The 18,929-nt window shown below is 35.5% G+C and overlaps 1 protein-coding gene across 1 annotated transcript; it reads left to right on the forward strand.

The window, feature by feature from the left end:
• The first annotated feature begins 7,139 nt into the window (after window positions 1–7,139).
• LOC117121292 (lengsin-like) lies at window positions 7,140–18,551 on the forward strand. Its single transcript, XM_033266429.1, has 2 exons — window positions 7,140–7,273; window positions 16,796–18,551. Exon 2 carries the CDS (start codon window positions 16,806–16,808, stop codon window positions 18,144–18,146), a length of 1,341 nt encoding a protein of 446 aa, XP_033122320.1. The 5' UTR covers window positions 7,140–7,273; window positions 16,796–16,805; the 3' UTR covers window positions 18,147–18,551.
• Window positions 18,552–18,929: the final 378 nt, after the last annotated feature.

The following is an 18,929-nucleotide window of genomic DNA, read 5'->3' on the forward strand; positions in this document are numbered from 1 at the left end:
AGTCCGTCCAGGGTAGTCGACACAGTGAAAATTGATGTACTGCTGTAATAATAATATCCCTATTACGCATACGTACATCATGGTCTTCGAAAGTATAAGGCCTACATCAGTTATTTAAATAGTAGTAGTGTAAAGATTATGGATATAGCATACATAGCTGCTAAGTACTACATGATTCTAAAGTATATAAACGTTTAAAACTGCCCTCACAATTGGATTCTTTTAATGTTGACATTTCGTTCATAAGCAATATGAAAAGTAAACGGCCTAGAGTTATAAAGCATATATATTATAAACATTAATTTTACCAAAACTGATACTCTAATACTGACTATTATTACGTACTGTTTAGTAAAGGCTGTCTAGCCAATAATATATATTGAATAGCGCATTTAAAACGATCAAAAGAGATGGAAGTAAAACATTGTTTTCACTGACTTACAGACGGTTCTACAAAATTCTTAAATTTTACCAGCCAATGCCTTGTAATATAAAGTAATAATTTTTATGGACACTTAGTCCACCGTATCGTAAATTAAAAATTATTATTTAAATAAATACATACGATATCAAGTACACCAAATGCTTTTTTGGGGTGCCCAATGCCTGTATGATCCAACATAGATTTTAACGGCGGAGGTGCGGTTGGAGACGGGAAATCATTACAAATGAATATCAGCCGGAGGTTGAGCAGTAGCTGGACTGTGGGAAAGGGCTCATGGGTGCTGATTAATATTCATAACGTTAGAGGGCTTATTTCTTCCTATTACTTAACTTTCTTCATAGAGATATAAAGTAGGGCTGATCTATGGTGCAAAACGTTCTTTCTATCCTCAGCTTCGAAAAAGTCGTTGTTTTTATTGTAAAATTATAACTTAACAACTGTGTCCGAAATACTCGTAATTTAATCATATTAATGAAGGATAACCCGTAGTAGGCCTATCATTAATGACATTTTCACAATGTTTTTAATTAGATTGATTTATGTATAGATCAGTTTCCTTAACATATCAAAGTTGCTATATTCATCGTTAGGCTTATCAGACTACAGAACATTGGAAAATAAAAACACTGAATAATATTTTCTCTCAAAACCAGTGCCGGATTTTGGGGATAGTGATAGCTTGGCAGGGCTCTTCCCCTAACAGAAAAAATGTTATGTTATCTTCAAATTTTAAGTCCTAGAGTGGCATTTTCGGCTACCTAGGGGTGTCATAATTAAAATATTTCCTACCTCAGCTCCCACCATATCGACCCTCCATCTCTGAAGGTCCCTCCATGCCCCCACCCTCATTCCCTGGACTGCCACCGAAAAGAGCATTTAATACTCAGTTTATATTGCATTTTCAAAATCTATTAATACCCCAAAATATCAAGAATGCCTGAGCGCGAAGGGGCTCCGCCCACTCTACCTCTGAAAGGCTATGTTATTAGCCCCCCCCCCCCCAATTTTGGTCCACTTTCCAGAAATTCGCACCCACCCAATAAAAATCATGCTTTCGGGCCTGCATAAAAACAATTGCAAGGTAAATGTCATACAAAAGACACATTGCAAAACATTTAGGAAACTTAACATTTAGCTTAACAACAATATTAAGAGGTAAAAAAACATGAACATTTGTTTAAATAGCCAAAAACAGATTTCAAGAATAAATTAATAATAAATTTTGTCGTTAAATGGCATTTAAGAAAGTAAAATTGGTAATTTACAAATGCGAGAGTTACTTAAAAATATATATACTAAAACATTCCTAATGTTATAAAAATACATCACAATTCCCGTTTGCACTATGCTGAAGTATTATAAATACCGATATTTTAGTGCAGCAATTTTTCAGTGATTCGGAAAAGAAGCTTTCTCATTAAAATTTACGTGACTTTGCATTGATTTGTTCTAAGGTGCTATTAGGGTTACAACGCAGGCTCATCAAGTTTTTGGCATCTAGCCATTTTTAATTGATCAAACTACGTGGTAATATAAACTTTTTTCAGTGCAAATGAACTTTAATTCAAAATAAAGTGAAAATCGTCTTCGAATTCCCTGATCTTTTTTTTTTTCAAACGGTACATCTATTTTTCCTGCTTCAGTTTAAGTATTCATATCTACCAATCTTTTACTAAAATACGACATTGGGTGGGAGGGGGAGGTTAATAAAATGTATATACAAGTATATCATCTCAGTTTTGGAAGTTTTTTTTAATATTTATTTATTTATTCTGGTTTATTATTAAAACATTTTGATTTTGCAGCACAGGCTGAATTGCATCAAAAATTACATGGTTAAAACAATACAAAGGGAAACAGAAACGCAAAAAAAGGTTATTAACAATTAAAACCATCAATAAAAAAAAACCCAACATCAATTAAAGTTGGAACCTCATGTGTCATGTGATTAAGCCATTTCTCATTATGTGTAGTTTCTGTAATAAAAGAGATCCAATATTATTAATAAAATAATGTTTATTCCAGAGGACCAATTTTTCTTTTTTTTTTTTTTTTTTTTTTTTTTTTTTTTTTTTTTTTTTTTTTGCGCATTGTGTATCGAGTTGGTCTGGAACTAGAGGCCTCAAGGCTCTTCGTTTTACGCCGAGGTGTTAAGTGAATGTCCACGATATATATCTACCAGATCTGTGCACTTGTCTGGACGGTAAATCGTCACACACTAGTACAGCAGGCCTACAGTACATGATTTCACCCGGATTTACATTATTCAAGCTCATAATTGGTCGATGGTATCGCGTCCTTCCCACAAACACTGCACATTCTTGAAAGTCTGTTTTTGCATCAGCTCAGGATTGCCAATGAATTATTGTTTATAGGTCTCATCTGTGAGTGTGAATCTGTTATTTTCCATGTATCAATGACTAGTGTTGTCTAATACTCATGAGTGTGAAGGAATTAGGTGCTTTAATAGGATTTTATTTCCAAATAAAACTTCAATGGCCTAGTTGTTTAAACCGAAAGGTCCACTAGTTGTTTAAGGTGTCTGAATATAGACAGCAGAAGGTCTCAGGTTCGAATCTCGGTTAAAGCACCTAATTTTTCAGACTGATATTCCTCTTTGTTAACGATTATAACAATTATTTATACATACTTACAGCAAGAGACGATTTAGAGTTTATCTCTATCATATCATTATTTACTTCGGAGATCTCATCTTGTCGTCAATTACTGATAAGAAGAGGGCGTATCATAATCATTTCTGTTATTTGCCATGTATCAAGGACTAGTGTTGTCTAATACACATGAGCATGTGTGTGAAGAAATTAGTTGCTTTAAAAGGTTACGTCTAACGTCATAAATGATGAGAAGGCCTTTAGTTTGAAATGATTCGTCACGTAATTAAACTAACAATAGTACAGCTGCAACGGAACCTTCATAATTACTATACTACGTAATATTGTAATCATTAGATGTAAGCAGATTATTGATCGCAATAAATAGGCCTAATAGTCAAATAACTTTTATAGAGTAAGGCTGGTATGACAAGGTATTTTTGGTTTTGTTGTCATAGAAGGAGATATTTTAATTAACGTGAATTTTGGTCTTTTGTTTGCAAAGGTCATTTATTATTGGTTTTCTAAAGTACAATACAACCAACAGAGATAACTATCATATACTATATATAAATATATATTATAAAATATAGGGAATAACAAAGTATATTAAATAATCGTTAAAGGGCAGACTGGTCTTAAAAGGTTTTTTTTTTTTTTTTTTTTTTTTTTTTTTTCTTTTTTTTAAATCAAAGTTTTAATTTCCATAAATACACAATAGATATTTATAAAGGCTAATCTGGCAAAAAAAAAAACTGAAATTAAATAAATTGAAAAAAAAATTGTTATCACCCCCTGACTACAATCTAAACTGATAATTGTAATACTGCTAGTCATTGTGCATATACGTTTGTTGTAGAAATACAGTTAATACCGGTTTACAATTTATAATAGGAGCCTTTGCGATGCATGAATACATTGTATTCAGATAGTGAATTTTCTAAAATAACTGAGTTATGCAAGTTATTAGATGAATAAATATTAAATCAACGGTAAAAGCAGTGACTATGTGGACTAAAATCGAATCAAGATCAAGATATTTATTTAAGTATCGAGCTTATTTTTCGGTAAAGGTATGTACAATTCAACCAATTTTTCAAAATTAAGTAGGTTTTTGAAATTAATGAGGAATTGAAATGTTTGTTGCCAACATCAATAATGCCAAGACAAATATCTTGCAAAAAATAAAACCAACTGATTTTGCAAATAATACTCTTAACATCATGCCAAAATCTAGTCCCACAATAAATGTGAAACAGTTTCTGGCCAATATTATGTATGTAATATTGTGCATGTTTGTGATAACAAAATACAGTTAATACAGCTAGTTTACAATTATATTAAAAACCTTAGAGCTTATTGGAATAGAATGACTAAGTTATGCAAGTAATTAGATGAACAAAATAATAAATCCATGCCAAAGTGAAAAATGTCAATGGCAAAAAAACAGTGACTATGTGTGCATAAATTGTTCCTATGATTAGAGCACTAAATCGTCTATAAGCATATGGAAACGTTTTTGCCACTTTCTATCACCATGGAGGTATATACCTCCATGCTATCACGAAGCAGCGAACTGAGGTCAAATCAACCCTGCTGTACCATGGAGGTATAAAAATAGAGTTTGGATCGACCAATTAAAAACATTGGGTTTGTTTCATTTTCATTATGGGGTTAAATACTAACAAAACTCAATCTGCACAGTCAATATTCTTTAGTTAAAACTTGTATTTGAACACATATTTAACAGTACACATAGTACAATGTAAAGTGAACAAATGCTGAGATCTCTCTTCCCCTACTCCACACTTTCGTGTTGGCGGGATTGGTTTAGCTCTACGGTACACCCCTACGGAAATTTTCAAACGGTCCAGACTATAAATTTCATTTTTTTGCAGAAATATTGCTTAATTGCTGCAAGTATCTTGTCTTGGGAAATTTGTTTTTTAATAAAGGTAATAAAAGCACACAAAAAATCCAACTGATAACTAAATTAGGCCAAAATACACGAAGAAAGAAGTCAAACACTGCGAACACAAGTCAAGCAAACGGAAGTATGACGTCATACCAGTGAATCGGACCCTCACGCTTGACCCTATGAGAGGCAATCGTGGATTGGATGGATTTTATATTTTCTTATTTTCCGATAAAACTACCCAACCAATCATACTAAGTTTTATATCAGCTTCAAGCTTATTATATTCTCTCCACGAATCCACTTGGGCTAATTCGAACAAAGAAATAGTCTGTGAGTGAGGGAGTAAGAAACGAGCTCGGAACAGCCAAAAACCTCAAATTTCTTGAAATTCCATATCTAAATCGGCGTGAGGAGCTGTTATAAATCGGCGTATTCTGACAAAACTGTAGGGATTTTTTTCATTTTTTCTTCACGAATTGGTAGATTAATATTTTTTACAACATAATCTGCTTGGGCAATCCTAGATTTTGTACCAAAAAAGTACTTTTGTGAAAAAAAATCCAGTTTTCTCCAATGGTTAAGGCGATCTTGGAGAGAAAATGATACAACGTTTCCATATGTGTTTAAACACTCAACTTTTAGAGGGCTTCGCAATGTTCACTGTTACCCTTTGCTTGAATTCTGCCTTCTCCCTATCCCTTCTCCCTATCCCTTCTCCCTTTCCCTTCATTCAGCTCACTTTTAAACCCTCATAACCTTCTCACTCCTAAATTCTAGATATATAAATATATCGTTATAAAAATTGACTGATCCTGAAGTAAATTATTCGTTTCCAAAAAAAGTCATTAATCTCACTTGTACACCCACATAAATTTCTTAACTCCAAAATTGTAGATACATAAATAAATCGTAAGATTTACGGATCCTGAAGCAAATTATTCGATTTCCAAATCTCGATATATTTAACCATGTCCCCTCTCCTCCACAAATGGCCACTGGCCTCACATTTACACCCACATACCGTCAATGCTCGAATACAGTAAGCGCCGCGGGGCTTGTAAAATTTTATAAAGCTTTAGTACGGCACTTATTCGAGAGCAGCGCTTATCAAAAATGGCGTGACGCTCCATGCCTGTTCTCATGTTACCAATCTCACGTATTCCATTAGTTCAGTAGGCCTACAATAGTTTCTACGCCACAGTAAATAAACGTTTATAAAGAAGTGCTTTTCTTCACAATGTCTTCATTGTGTTATTTATACATTTTAATACTGTATACATTGTGTTTAAAACTATGTTTCTCAAAGTGTTTCATCACACACAGGGAAATATTAAACTCACGATTAAGCGCCGCGGCGCTCATTCGAGAGCGGCGCGTGCGAACAAAATCAGGTTTGGTGCGGCGCTACATTTGGCCCTTTCGTAAAAATCCGCTGTGCCAACCCTGAGCTGCAGTGCCCAAAATTGTGTACTATCTACACATGCGCTAGAACTTTGTGTGGTAAACGCGATAGAGATTGTAAAAAGAAACTCATTCTATATGAGAAATATTTCCTCCATGGACAGACAAGCGGCTCAATAGTGTAACGAATTTTGTTTTCTTCGCTATGGCAAGGAAAATCCCAAATAATACATATATATATTTATATTTATTATATATATATTATACATATGTTATATATATGTCTCTTATACACATCTAGATGTGTATAAGAGACAGATGTAAAGTGAACAAATATATATATATATATATATATATTACATATATATATTACATATATTATTATTAATAAATACACTCCATGATATAGGTTGATGTTACAGTATCCTTATTGTTTTATAGTAAAAATTCACAACATTTACAGCATTCATTTTGGAAAAAAAAGTCCCTCTCTTTACTTTGCAAAAGTAGTCTCGAGAAGAGGCAAATCTAAAGTTCGCAAAAATAAAGAAAAAGAGGAAGCCCAGGGCTTCAATTAAAGGGTTTACGGTATTGCTTATTTTTCTTATTAATATCACCTAATGAGACCCGCGGTGAAAACACGTGGAAAAATTCTCATGAAATCTGTAAAAATCAAACTAATTATAAAGGTCACTCTTTCTCTTTAATTCAAATTGAACCATAATTATAGTGATAAACTTTGGGTCGGTGATGCAAATGCCACCTCGGTGGTGATCTAATCTAGATTGAAAATTCACTGTATTCGTTATAAGGGTTTTAACGGAGAACAAAAATCACTGCTTGTTTCGGTTTTGAACTGTTAACAGAAAAATATCGACAACGTAAATCTCTCTATAGGTAAGTACTAGCAACATTATTATAGTGCAAGAGATGCCTTCCTTCAGTGGCACTCGAATTGTAAACCTAGATTTGAACCTATTTTTGAAAAATGAAAACCGCTAGATCACAGTTTAAAGCTGCTTTTAAGCAAATGCAAAACTTGATAAGGAAATGTTAAGGGTTCATTCTATGGCTAGATATTTTAACGATAGGGACTTAAGCGGCTTTTGGATTAAGGTTAAGAAATCAAATTACAGCAATACCCAATCTAATATTATAGAGAATGCTAAATGCGAAGATGAAATATGTAATCTGAAAACATTTTTCCGATTTTCAGTTTTTTTTTTTAAATACATCTCATCACAAATCCTCTGTAAATGGTGTTCTTGATAATTGTATTTTAAGTACTGATATTCTGGTCACTTATTGACAATCTGCCTACAGGAAAAGCAGCTGGTCATGATGGTCTTTCTAATGAACATTTTGAATTCGCTTCTGAACGTTCACGTACCTTTTTTAGTACCTGTTTCACATCCATGTTTGTCCATGGCTTTGTTCCTAATAGTCTTAACAAGGTAATTCTTGTATATATAATTAAGTCTAAATCAGAAATATCTGACAAAGGAATTATATGCCCATTGCTCTAGTATGTGTAAATGGGCGTCGATGGGTGGGGACAGGGGGGACGCGTCCCCCCACTTTTCAAAGTAGGATTGTCCCCCACTTTTCACCAATCTTCTCTAATTAAAACCCCACGTTTAAAAGCGAATGGAAAGAATAACAATTATACATGACTCATGAATTTTGTCTGTTCACTTTTCTAAGTGCGGTACGTATTTTCCGGACCAAAACCGAGTAAAAACGCAATTGTTTATATATTTCGTAACCATCTCAGAAACCACTAGATCTCAGAAACCACAGATTTTATGGGTGCAACTGTTATCAGAGGCTAAATTTATTGTGAAAACAATGTACTGAACGTTGTTAAAATTGGAAGCGTGTATACTTATAACTCAAAAGTGCACAATTTCTACTATAAACTATTTATTCCTTTTGTATATTATTATGACCCGTAGATAATAAATCATTATTTTTATGAATGTTAGTTTGCACGAAATATATATGCAGGCATAATTATGACTAAAAGGATAATTTTAAAAACTTTTTATGATGATTATTTTAGTGGCAGATTCAAGCCGGCCAACCATTCCTAATTTATTTTTTTCCCCGAAATTTAAAAGTGGAAATAAATGAAAATTATATTCAAATTCAGTCTGAGAGTGCCATTTCCGACCAACTAGAGGTGCCATAATCATAAATTTTCTTACCTCAGCCCCAACCACGGTGGGTCTACACTCTCCATCTGTAAAAGTCCCTCTCTTGGACCAGCTCTATTTCAAATTACTGATCCGCCACTGGATATTTAGAAATTTTGTATGAAAATAAATGTTAATTGCATTGCTTAAAATCAATTAAAAGGCTATAGAGCTTTCTGGGGCTTCGCCACCTGGTCCCCAAACAAAACTTGAGCCTACGGCCCAAGACTTTATTTTTCATTTCGTCCCCCCCCCCTCCACTTTTAACCACTGATCGACGCCCTTGCACGTGTAGCTTCCAAGCTACTGGAGTCAGTTATGATTCAAAGTTCAGGTGATTCTTTAAACTCTCATGATAACCTGTTCGCTTTTAAGCCTGGTCACTCAACGGAATTATCTATTTTTTTCATTGAAACAGATAACCGAGTTCTACAACAATCATGGTAGTCTCGTATATTGGTTTTTTATATGCTAGTAAAGCATTTGAATAGGTTAATCATTGTACGCTTTTTCAAACATACTCCGTCTCATGTGATCCGGATTCTCAGATAGTGGTATCGGAATCAAGAATTTGTTGTAGGATGGTGTAACTCCATATTTGAATCCTTTGCAGTAAGAGATGGTGTGCGTCAAGGGGAGTCATATCCCCTTACTATATAATGTTTACACTGATCCGTTAATTTATTGTTTGTCTAATTTTAAAGAAGGTTGTGAGTTAAATGGTCCTAAACATAGGCCTTACCTTTGTTCCATCAGCAGCTGAGTTACGGAGTCTTGTCTTTTGTCTGAAAGTACGCAACTTACAGGATTAACCTCTAATTGCCACGGATGAGACCCCACTGGAATTCGATAAAGCTTTCACTTAAGTACAGTATCTTGGGCATGTGATCTGCGATAATCTCAGTGATGAATGTGATATACAACAACAATTATATCGGTCTACTGTATTTGTATCAGGGTTAATTTCATTTCAAAGTTCGGAAAATGCTCCACTTCCACGAAGTGTTATCCTTTTTGCATAAGTATGTACTGTTCCACTGTGTGAAAATTTGAGAAGATCTATTTCTAGTTTTAAGAAACGTCTTAAATTAAGCTAAACTGTATTGACTTTAGCTATTAAAAGGTACATGCTAAAAACGTCAAGAATGTATCAACAATGGAACCTTGCTCTGCATTAACTAAAACAGAAAATTAGCTTTAGTGTAAGAAATTTTTTTCGTACAGTTTTGTGTGTGTGTGGGGGGGGGGGTGTGTGTGTAGCCTATATACAGATTCCATTTTTTAATGCAAATGATGAGCACTCAGAAGAGAGGATTTCACCGCTCACTGCAAATCTCTTTCAATAAAACTAATCTCCCAAAATATGTTCCTAATTTACGTAAACCACTACCACAAGTGGTGTAACTGGAATTAAGGGGCTCTGGTTCGAGAGTACAGTTTGGACATCTTAAGCTCTAGGCCTATACAGTTAAGTATTACTCTTTTACTGAAGTAATCTATAATAAAAATCAACCTGAAACCCATCCCGGATTCTGGTTTCAGTTTTGGCCCCGAAAATAAACACTTGAATATGAGTATTTTGTAAAATGTATTACTCGTTTTACCATCTTGGAGTCTAGGTTTCGGGCAAGAATATTGATTTCTAATTTATTGATAATATAGATAACAGATACATATAGGCCTACTTACAGTCATGAAAATATGAACTGTATACGAGGTATATCGAGGTTGTACTAAATTACAGACTTAGTCTACAGTTAGTTGGACAATGTTGTTCCCACAGAACGCTCCAGCAGTCTAGCTTTCTGGGGCTTCAATATGATTACTTATGGACATAAAAGTGCCAGTACATAAAACTATGATCATTTAAAAAAAACAAAAAAACCTAAATACGCTTAGGTAAATATTTAGCGTTTGGGTTGATAAAAATATCATCACCGACATGTTCAACACATGCTTTCGTTCTATTTCAAATGTTCTCAACGGACCAAAAAGATATCTTTCCATGGCCGACTTGGTTGTGGATATGAGGGATAATATCCACTACCAAGAGATAATATGGCCATAGTGGGCCACGAAAATCACCACACAGGTTAAGAATGCTATATCTGAACAAAGACCGTGATCCAAAATCATCCAAATCACAATTAGTGTTTTAAATAATGTGAATAAGGCAGTGTATTGCGAAAATGATATATATTATTTGTTCAACATTTCTTACCAATGTAATAACTAGATGAATGAATTTCTCCATGAATTAACAAATTGAAAGAAACATGAGCACATGACTATTTGGCCTGTTATTGTTATTACCATAAAACCTCGAAGCCCAGTGGGCTTAATATCGAAATGAAGCCCCAAAATTAGCCTCGAAAAGCAGCCCATCTCGAAAGGGAGCCAATGGGTTTCTTTTCAAGATAGCAGGCTTCTTTTCGAGCACAGTACATACACTGTACAAAATAAATTAAAAAGAAGTTTGGTTTATACAGTAGGTGATTTAATGCCAGTTAAATACACTCCATGATACATATTGATGTGTTACAGTAGCCTTATTTATTGTTTTATAGTACAAATTCACAAAATATGCAGCATTCATTTTGAAAAGAAGCCCCCCCCCCTCCTCTCTACTCTGCAAAGGTAGCCTTAAAAAGAAGCCTATTGAAAAGCTCGCAAGTAAAGAAGAAGCCCATGGGCTTCAATGCGAGGTTTTACGGTATACGATTTGACAAATAGGCCTATTGTGGAACTTAAAACAAGTTGTAGGCCAAATTAATTAAAACATGTGTTATGAATACACAGGGTGCAATATGCTTATTCCTCTATGAATTAATAATCACGAATACCTATGCAATATGAATAACAATGAGTTGATGGATATTGTGAAATAATTTTAAACAGACGAATGTCTAATTAAATAAAACAGGTTTTATGAATACACAGGGTATAATGCTATGAAATATATAAATACGGTAGCGTATTAGTAACTTATTAGAACGTTTTGATTACTTCTAGAAAACTTACACGAACGAATGTTTAGCGTGTTGCCTATGGGGTGGCATACGCAGAAAAAGTCAATGTTAAGATCAAAATGTAATTGCAATAGTATAGAGGCCTAGTCCTCCTACTATAGTATAGAGGCCTAGTCCAAGACCTTGTTGCAAATCCCAGCCCACATAAGCCTAGCCTATAATGCCTAGCATAGGGCTTGTTTTCGCGGTACCCTGACCATTAAAAATTAGCAGACGCACTGGAGCGTTGTTCACGGCATTGGACTGCAGCGCGCGAAAAATGATTCCCCCATCATTAATGGAACAGGCCCACGTCACGCTTGGCTGACTAGTTTGATTTACATTTCGCATGTCTTGTGTTGTTGTAAAATGTATTTCAAAACAGTGATGCTTGGCTGGTTTGACAAGGACTTTTGCTGCTTATGGCACAAACACACATAATGTAAATCAAAACTAGTCAGCCAAGCGTGACGTGGGCCTGTTCCATTAATGAGGGGGAAATCATTTTTCGCTGCAGTCCAATGCCGTGAACAACGCTTCCCAGTGCGTCTGCTAATTTTTAATGGTCAGGGTACCGCGATCACAAGTTCAGGCCCGTAGGCAGTTGGGGGAGGGGGTGCAGAGGGTGCGGACGCACCCCAGAAATTCAAAAATGTCCACTTTTTAAAACCTATGATTTCACAAAATCGTTCCTAATTATTACAAAATGCTATAGCATGCATTGCATTATATATTTGCCAGCGTATCTAACTGTTGATTTTTAATAATGTGGCATGAAATTTGTTAGAAATTGATCGTCTCCGGTGATTGCAGATTGATCTATATAATATGAAGAATGTTATCTATAGGCATGCAGATGTACAGGACATAATAACGTTACTTTTTCAGGTCCCAACAACACCCAAATTAATGAAAATTTAAATGAAATATTCATGAATGAGTTTGAGAAATCTGTTATGTAAGACCCTCAATATGCTACTTTGTCGATTTTCTCACAAACCCCTCGGGCCTCTGCCCCTGGACCACCCAATTTCAAAAAGTCTACTTTTAAAACCTAATATTTCACTAAAATCGTTCCTAATTATCGCGAAATACTATAGTATGCATTACATTTTTTTTGCCCGCTCTTCTACCCGTTGATTTTTAATAATGTGCTGAAATTATCAGCTCCAGTGATTGCAGATTGATCCATGTCATCTGTAGGCCTACAGATGTAAAGAACATGAAAAATTACAATTTCACAGTGGTGGATTCAATGGAGAAGAGCCTCAAAATTATAAAAGAAAATGGAGAAAAAATAAAAATCATAATTGAAGTTTGTCTGAGAGTCCCCTTTCCGGTAATTTTGAGGTGCCATAATCATAAATTTTCTTACCTCAGCCCCAATCATGGTGGGGCTGAGGTAGTATTGACCTTCTGTCTCAAGTTCCTCCCTTCACCCCCACCCTCTATTTCTCCTGCTTTTACTGTAGGGCCCTAGACAATACACAAATGAATGAAACTTTAAATCGGGATATTACAAATTATGGATTTTAGAAATCCATTAAAAAAAGGCCTTCAAAATGCTAATTTTTCAGAGCTTCCAGAAGATTCGCCCCCACCCTCACGGGGACCCCTAGGCATTCGCCCATCGTAAGGTCCACTTCGGTTGCAAAACGCACCTCCCCATCGAAAATCCTGCCTACGGCCCTGCCCTATGCTAGGCATTATAAGCTAGGCTTATGTGGGCTGGGATTTGCAACAAGGTCTTGGACTAGGCCTCTATATATAGTCCAAGACCTTGTTGCAAATCCCAACCCACATAAGCCTTGCCTATAATGCCTACCATAGGGCTCGTGATCGCGGTACCCTGACCATTAAAAATTAGCAGACGCACTGGGAAGCGTTGTTCACGGCATTGGACTGCAGCGAAAAATGATTCCCCCATCACTAATGGCACAGGCCCACGTCACGCTTGGCTGACTAGTTTTGATTTACATTTTGTGTCTGTGCCATGAGCAGCAAAAGTCCATGTTCTAGTGTTGTTGTAAAATGCATTTCAAACCAGGCTGGGTTTTGATTTACGTTTTGGAATAGAATTTAGAGAGGGCGTTTGATCAAGTTACTACGTTTTGAATTTGAATTACATTTTAAAGAAAATTAGAACTACATTTTGGAAAATTTGAACTACGTTTTCAAAAATTAGAACTTCATTTTGGGAAACTAGATCTACATTTTGAGAAAATTATGCCTACGTTTTAATAAATCAGACATTGAATTTTGCAATTACATTTTGATTTTAACATGGACTTTTGCTGCGTAAGGCACCCCATAGTTGCCGGCGTTCACAACATTATGCTATGAAATATTTAAATAAACCTATCAATTGTATTTGAATTAGACTTACAAGTGAATACAGTATGTTGAAGTTGGACAGAGTGCTAGTATAGTTTTTGTTTATTTATTAAGTAAATTAATTGACAAACAGACCATGTAGGTATTCCTCCATGGACAGATCTACCATTTGATAAATTTATACTTAATAGAGCAATAAGAAACATCGTGGGGTGGGGAATCAATATGTTAGAGTGAGGCCTACGCTTCTACAGGGATCCAGCTCAGGTCCTACAGCGACCCCGGACTCCACGACGAGGAAGTATTTTGATGCCAGTCCCTACATTGTGGTCTAAAATTACAATTTATACCCCACCAGAGAATTTTGTCATCAGGTAGGCTCTAAACCACGGGTAGTTACTGCATGTATAATTATTTTAACAATTTTGTTCGTAATATATATAGATAAATACTATCAATCCGGATTTGTATAATTATATGCATTGATTTAATTATTAGATTTTTATAAGGGGCGGTGTCCCAAAAGATCGAGGCACCTTTGAGATCGGGGGCCTGGTTCAATGGATCACCTGGGTATTTGAGTCGACCTATTTAACTACTGTTCAGTCAAGGCTTCTCAATTGCATAACAGTACACATACAGTACCTTTACATCAGATTCTTATATTTGTTTTATTTCCAAGGTTACTTGCGTCAAACTAATTGAATTATAAATATATTGTAATATGTGTGGCAACATAACTAGACCCACTCGCAGGGTGTATCTTGTCTTTGTAGTTGAAAATTTCTTACCACATTAAAGCCATCTCAGAAACACTAAACAATTGGCTAATTCTAGAGATAGGCCTATTTAAGTAGCAGTTCTTTTCAGAAGTTAAGTTAAGCCTAAATTAAAAATAGTGCCAGGAAAATTTTAACAACGTGTCAAGAGTCTGGATTATTACTTGCGTACTAATATAGGCCTAATAGACGTAATTACAGAATACACAATCTTTCGAAGGATTTAAAATGTTTCATAATTTATTGTGTTTTAACCTGTTATTACTCTAACATCCTAATTGTTTCGCCTTCTTTCTTGGAAGTGTAATTTTCGCTTACTCTATCTCTAAACGCTCAGAGATTTCACAAAAAGTGGTTTTCTTCGCAAAGTCGATGTTCGTGTGATTGTGAGTTTCCTACCTATCAGGTCCAATGCAGGCTGAGGCTGGTAAGGCAAGCCTGCTCATGACTGACGCTGTGCGTCCTAAACTGCGGTGGTGGAACTTTCTTGTCATTCGACACTATTTCTACCCCTCCTGTTTTACTCATACGCTTCTGGAGTCTTTTGGCGGTCGATCTTTGCCCACCAGAACCACCTAAACCTGCGGTAATTACGCCACTGCCACCACTAATACCCCAAATTACTGCACTCAGCTCCTCTTCAGAAACACACAGTAACTCGCCCAAACACTTTTTATTTGAAACTCTTTCCACTTTTAGTCAGGGTTTTTGAGGACTCTTTTTAAGAGTGGGCATTTTCAGGGGTTTTGTAATCCGAAATGCTTTGCCCAAAATTCACTGTAGGCCTACTTTTTATACTCATGTTAAGTTTCTAACACAGAATCCAAGCAAACATATAGTACGGTATTGAAACATTTTATTTTCCGCTACTGACACTGTAAAAATATTACAATTAAGCCACCTAATTTTCCAAACTTACACTAACCCGGCCAACCGGAAACGCTTAGTTATAACCTGCCAATTCCTTACTTCTCCTGATTCAACACACTGGAAGGTTTTACTCTTATAGTTGACAAAATAATACATACCAAGTACTGGCGTTGAAATGAAAATATTTTGCAAATAGTCAATAATAAATATGGATTATTGGTTTTTAGCGTCACATGTTTAAACATAAAGATGCATTAAAAATATTACCAATCAGTTCCCAAACAAGTGAAGTTAGTATATATAAAACGCTGTACACATTTACTGTAATTGCACTAATTTGAATATTCATCATACAGCTATTGTATTTGCCTACGGTATACGGTAAACATATCATTTAATGGTCCTCATATCCACACCCTATTCTGGAAAATTTCATTTAGATCCATTGATAAGTTTTTTAGAGATGTTTGTGTCTGAAACCTTAGCACTTTAAATGAACCTCAAATTCACACCCGCATTTGAATCGTCACCAACATTTGAAATTTCTTCCTTCTCACTAGGTTAAAATTTCAGGAAAGTTTCATTCAGATCAGTTGATTAGTTTTTAAAATATCTGGTCTAGGACGTTTTCCTTTAAATGGTTCTAATATCCGCACACTACTCTGGCATGGATCGTCACCAAAATTAAATCATTTCTGCATTGGGTCATACCTAGCACTCCCTTAACTTTCATTTAGATCTGTGCAGCCGTTTTTGAGATATTGTGAACATAACACTCCCCCCACCCACCACACACACACACGCACCCGAAAAGTGACCCCCACACCACACACACACACACACATATATAAAACTATGGCCTCTTTTCCCAATCGTTCGACATTTTCCCACGTTTTCAAAATATGTCACAAACCAAGAAATGATTATCTGGCTACCATAAACTGTTATCTGACCTCCAAAGCGTATACAAAACCTAGTTTATCTAACGGTAGTTATTGTATCTGATTTCATTTAAATGCGAAACATATCATTCTCCACGTTTCGGAGAAAAACAAATTTAAATACCAATTATTATATTATTATAAATCTTAGGCATCTTTCTTTGAAAGACAACTGGCCATCAGATAGACACCACTGTCTTACTGATGAGTTCTTTAACCGAAACAAGCATAGCAAAGCAAAGCATGGTACTATGTACTACTAAGAACTTACAATATATTTTAATATTTTCAGATAAACGAGAATGGAAAAAGTTTTGAAACGCATTCAGGACGCAGATATTGAATTTGTCCGTTTTGAAGTTACGGACATGTCCGGAATTTCTCGGATGAAAATGATTCCAGCTCGACATTTCAAGTCGAAGGCAGAGAACGGTGTCACTTTTTACGCTGGCTATTTAGCAATAGATACTGTAGGTAACTACCAACGTGGATCGGGCTTCACCGGCGAACTCGGTCACGCAGATGTACTTTTACTCCCTGACATGGACACTTTTGAAATTATTCCTTGGTGGGAGAATACTGCAAGAATCCTTTTAGAGCCAGTTTTAAATGGTAAGGAAGTGTCAGCTGCTCCTAGATTTATTGCCAAAAACCAATTAGAAGAACTTAAAGCAATGGGCTACAGTTTGTTATCAGCTCACGAATACGAGTTTTATGCCGTCAAAGAAGACACACTCGAACCTATATTCAAAAATGGAAGCTGTCGAGCAACTCAAAACTTCTACGAAAGTACAACATTTCTGTATCAACTTGGGCGAGATTTACCTAAAGTAGGAATAGATATCGAATACTTAGAGACCGAACGTGGACCTGGACAAATTGAAATTCCATACAAGCCGTCGTTTGGAATCAAAGCTGCCGATATTGCGTTCACTTTTAAAGGTGCTGTGAAAGAGATTGCAAAACAACACGGCCTAATGGCTTCTTTCATGAGCAAACCATTTCCAGGCCTAAGTGGTTCATCGTGTCATTTTAACCACTCTTTATGGGACGTTGAATGTAAGGAAGCCCTTACGTTTGATGCTGAATCACCTGACAAGCTATCTGAGGTTGCCAAATACTGGATAGCTGGAATTTTACATCATGCCCCGGCGCTGACATTAATAATGGGTCCTACCATCAACTGTAGAAGGCGATTCATTAAATGGAAATGTGTACCAACATATCCAACGTGGGGGTTCGACAACCGGTCAGCGGCAGTTCGTGTGAAGACTAACGATGAAAGTAGCACTTACTTAGAAAATCGTATTGGAGCCGCGGGATCAAATCCTTATTTAGTATTAGCAGCTACAGTTGCAGCAGGTATAGATGGCATCAGGAAGAAACTTCCACTTCCTCCTTACATTGAAGGGTCTGCGTATAAAGAAGAGTATCTTCCAGAAAACACAGCTCGATTACCAAAAAGTATGCCTGATGCCATTGAAGCATTTCTACAGGACGATGTGATCAGAGACGCATTTGGCGAAGACTTTGTAAAAGCATTTGTCTCGATAAAAAACTATGAGATTACGAAATCTAATGAGGCAGAAGTTAACGACATGGGAGAGAAATGGGAATGGCAAACATACTTTGAATACCTTTAAATAATTGAATTTTATAATTATTTTAGGTAAATTTTATAAGGTTTATAATAATCAGTGAATTATACAATAACTTGTATAAGAGTCATCCATGCATGTAGTATCAATCTGTCATCAATTACCTCTAGCTTACATCAGCCCCATTTTGTGAGGGCAGGGAACAGTTAAGTTTCACTGTTCCCTGGTGAGGGCGTATGTCAGTTGTTTGAAGGGTGTCCCAATTTGGTTGTATCCACAATATACCAGCGGCCCTATGGTAAAGTGGTGTGGCACTCGCCTTGTTGCGAAAGATCGTCTGTTAATTTCCTGCCTGGGGTACTTCTTCAAAGGATTGATTAAAAAAAACCTCTTTTGTTGATAAGCTATGCCCGATACGATCTAAATTGCTATTAAATGTAGTATACGTTTTGTTTTTCTTTGGTATACACATTTTTTCAAGGCCAACTGTGTTCTGCATGTGTCATTTCAGATTTATATTTGAGAAAATGGGTTTTTAATTTAGATATACTAAGTGCACTATTTTTGTTTTTGGGGTTTATTTTCTAGTCGAAGTTTAAATTTTGTTACTATAAACATTGTAGAACATTAAATAATAATAATAATGATAATAATAATAATAATAATAATAATAATAATAATAATAAATAAATAAATAAATAAATAATAATAACAATATCTCATGTACTAAACTAGAGAATATTATTTGGTTCAAAGGGCTGTAAACTTTACAACATACACCACTTTGAAAATATATAATGTACTTTCAATATGGTTATTATATATAAC

This window comes from Anneissia japonica, unplaced genomic scaffold (assembly GCF_011630105.1).
Source record: "Anneissia japonica isolate Jap-2015-1 unplaced genomic scaffold, ASM1163010v1 scaffold131_len961581_cov171, whole genome shotgun sequence".
NCBI lineage: Eukaryota > Metazoa > Echinodermata > Crinoidea > Comatulida > Comatulidae > Anneissia > Anneissia japonica.

Excerpts from the sequence above, each read along its gene's own strand:
- LOC117121292 (XM_033266429.1), top strand. The coding sequence starts at position 16,806 with ATGGAAAAAGTTTTGAAACGCATTCAGGACGCAGATATTGAATTTGTC.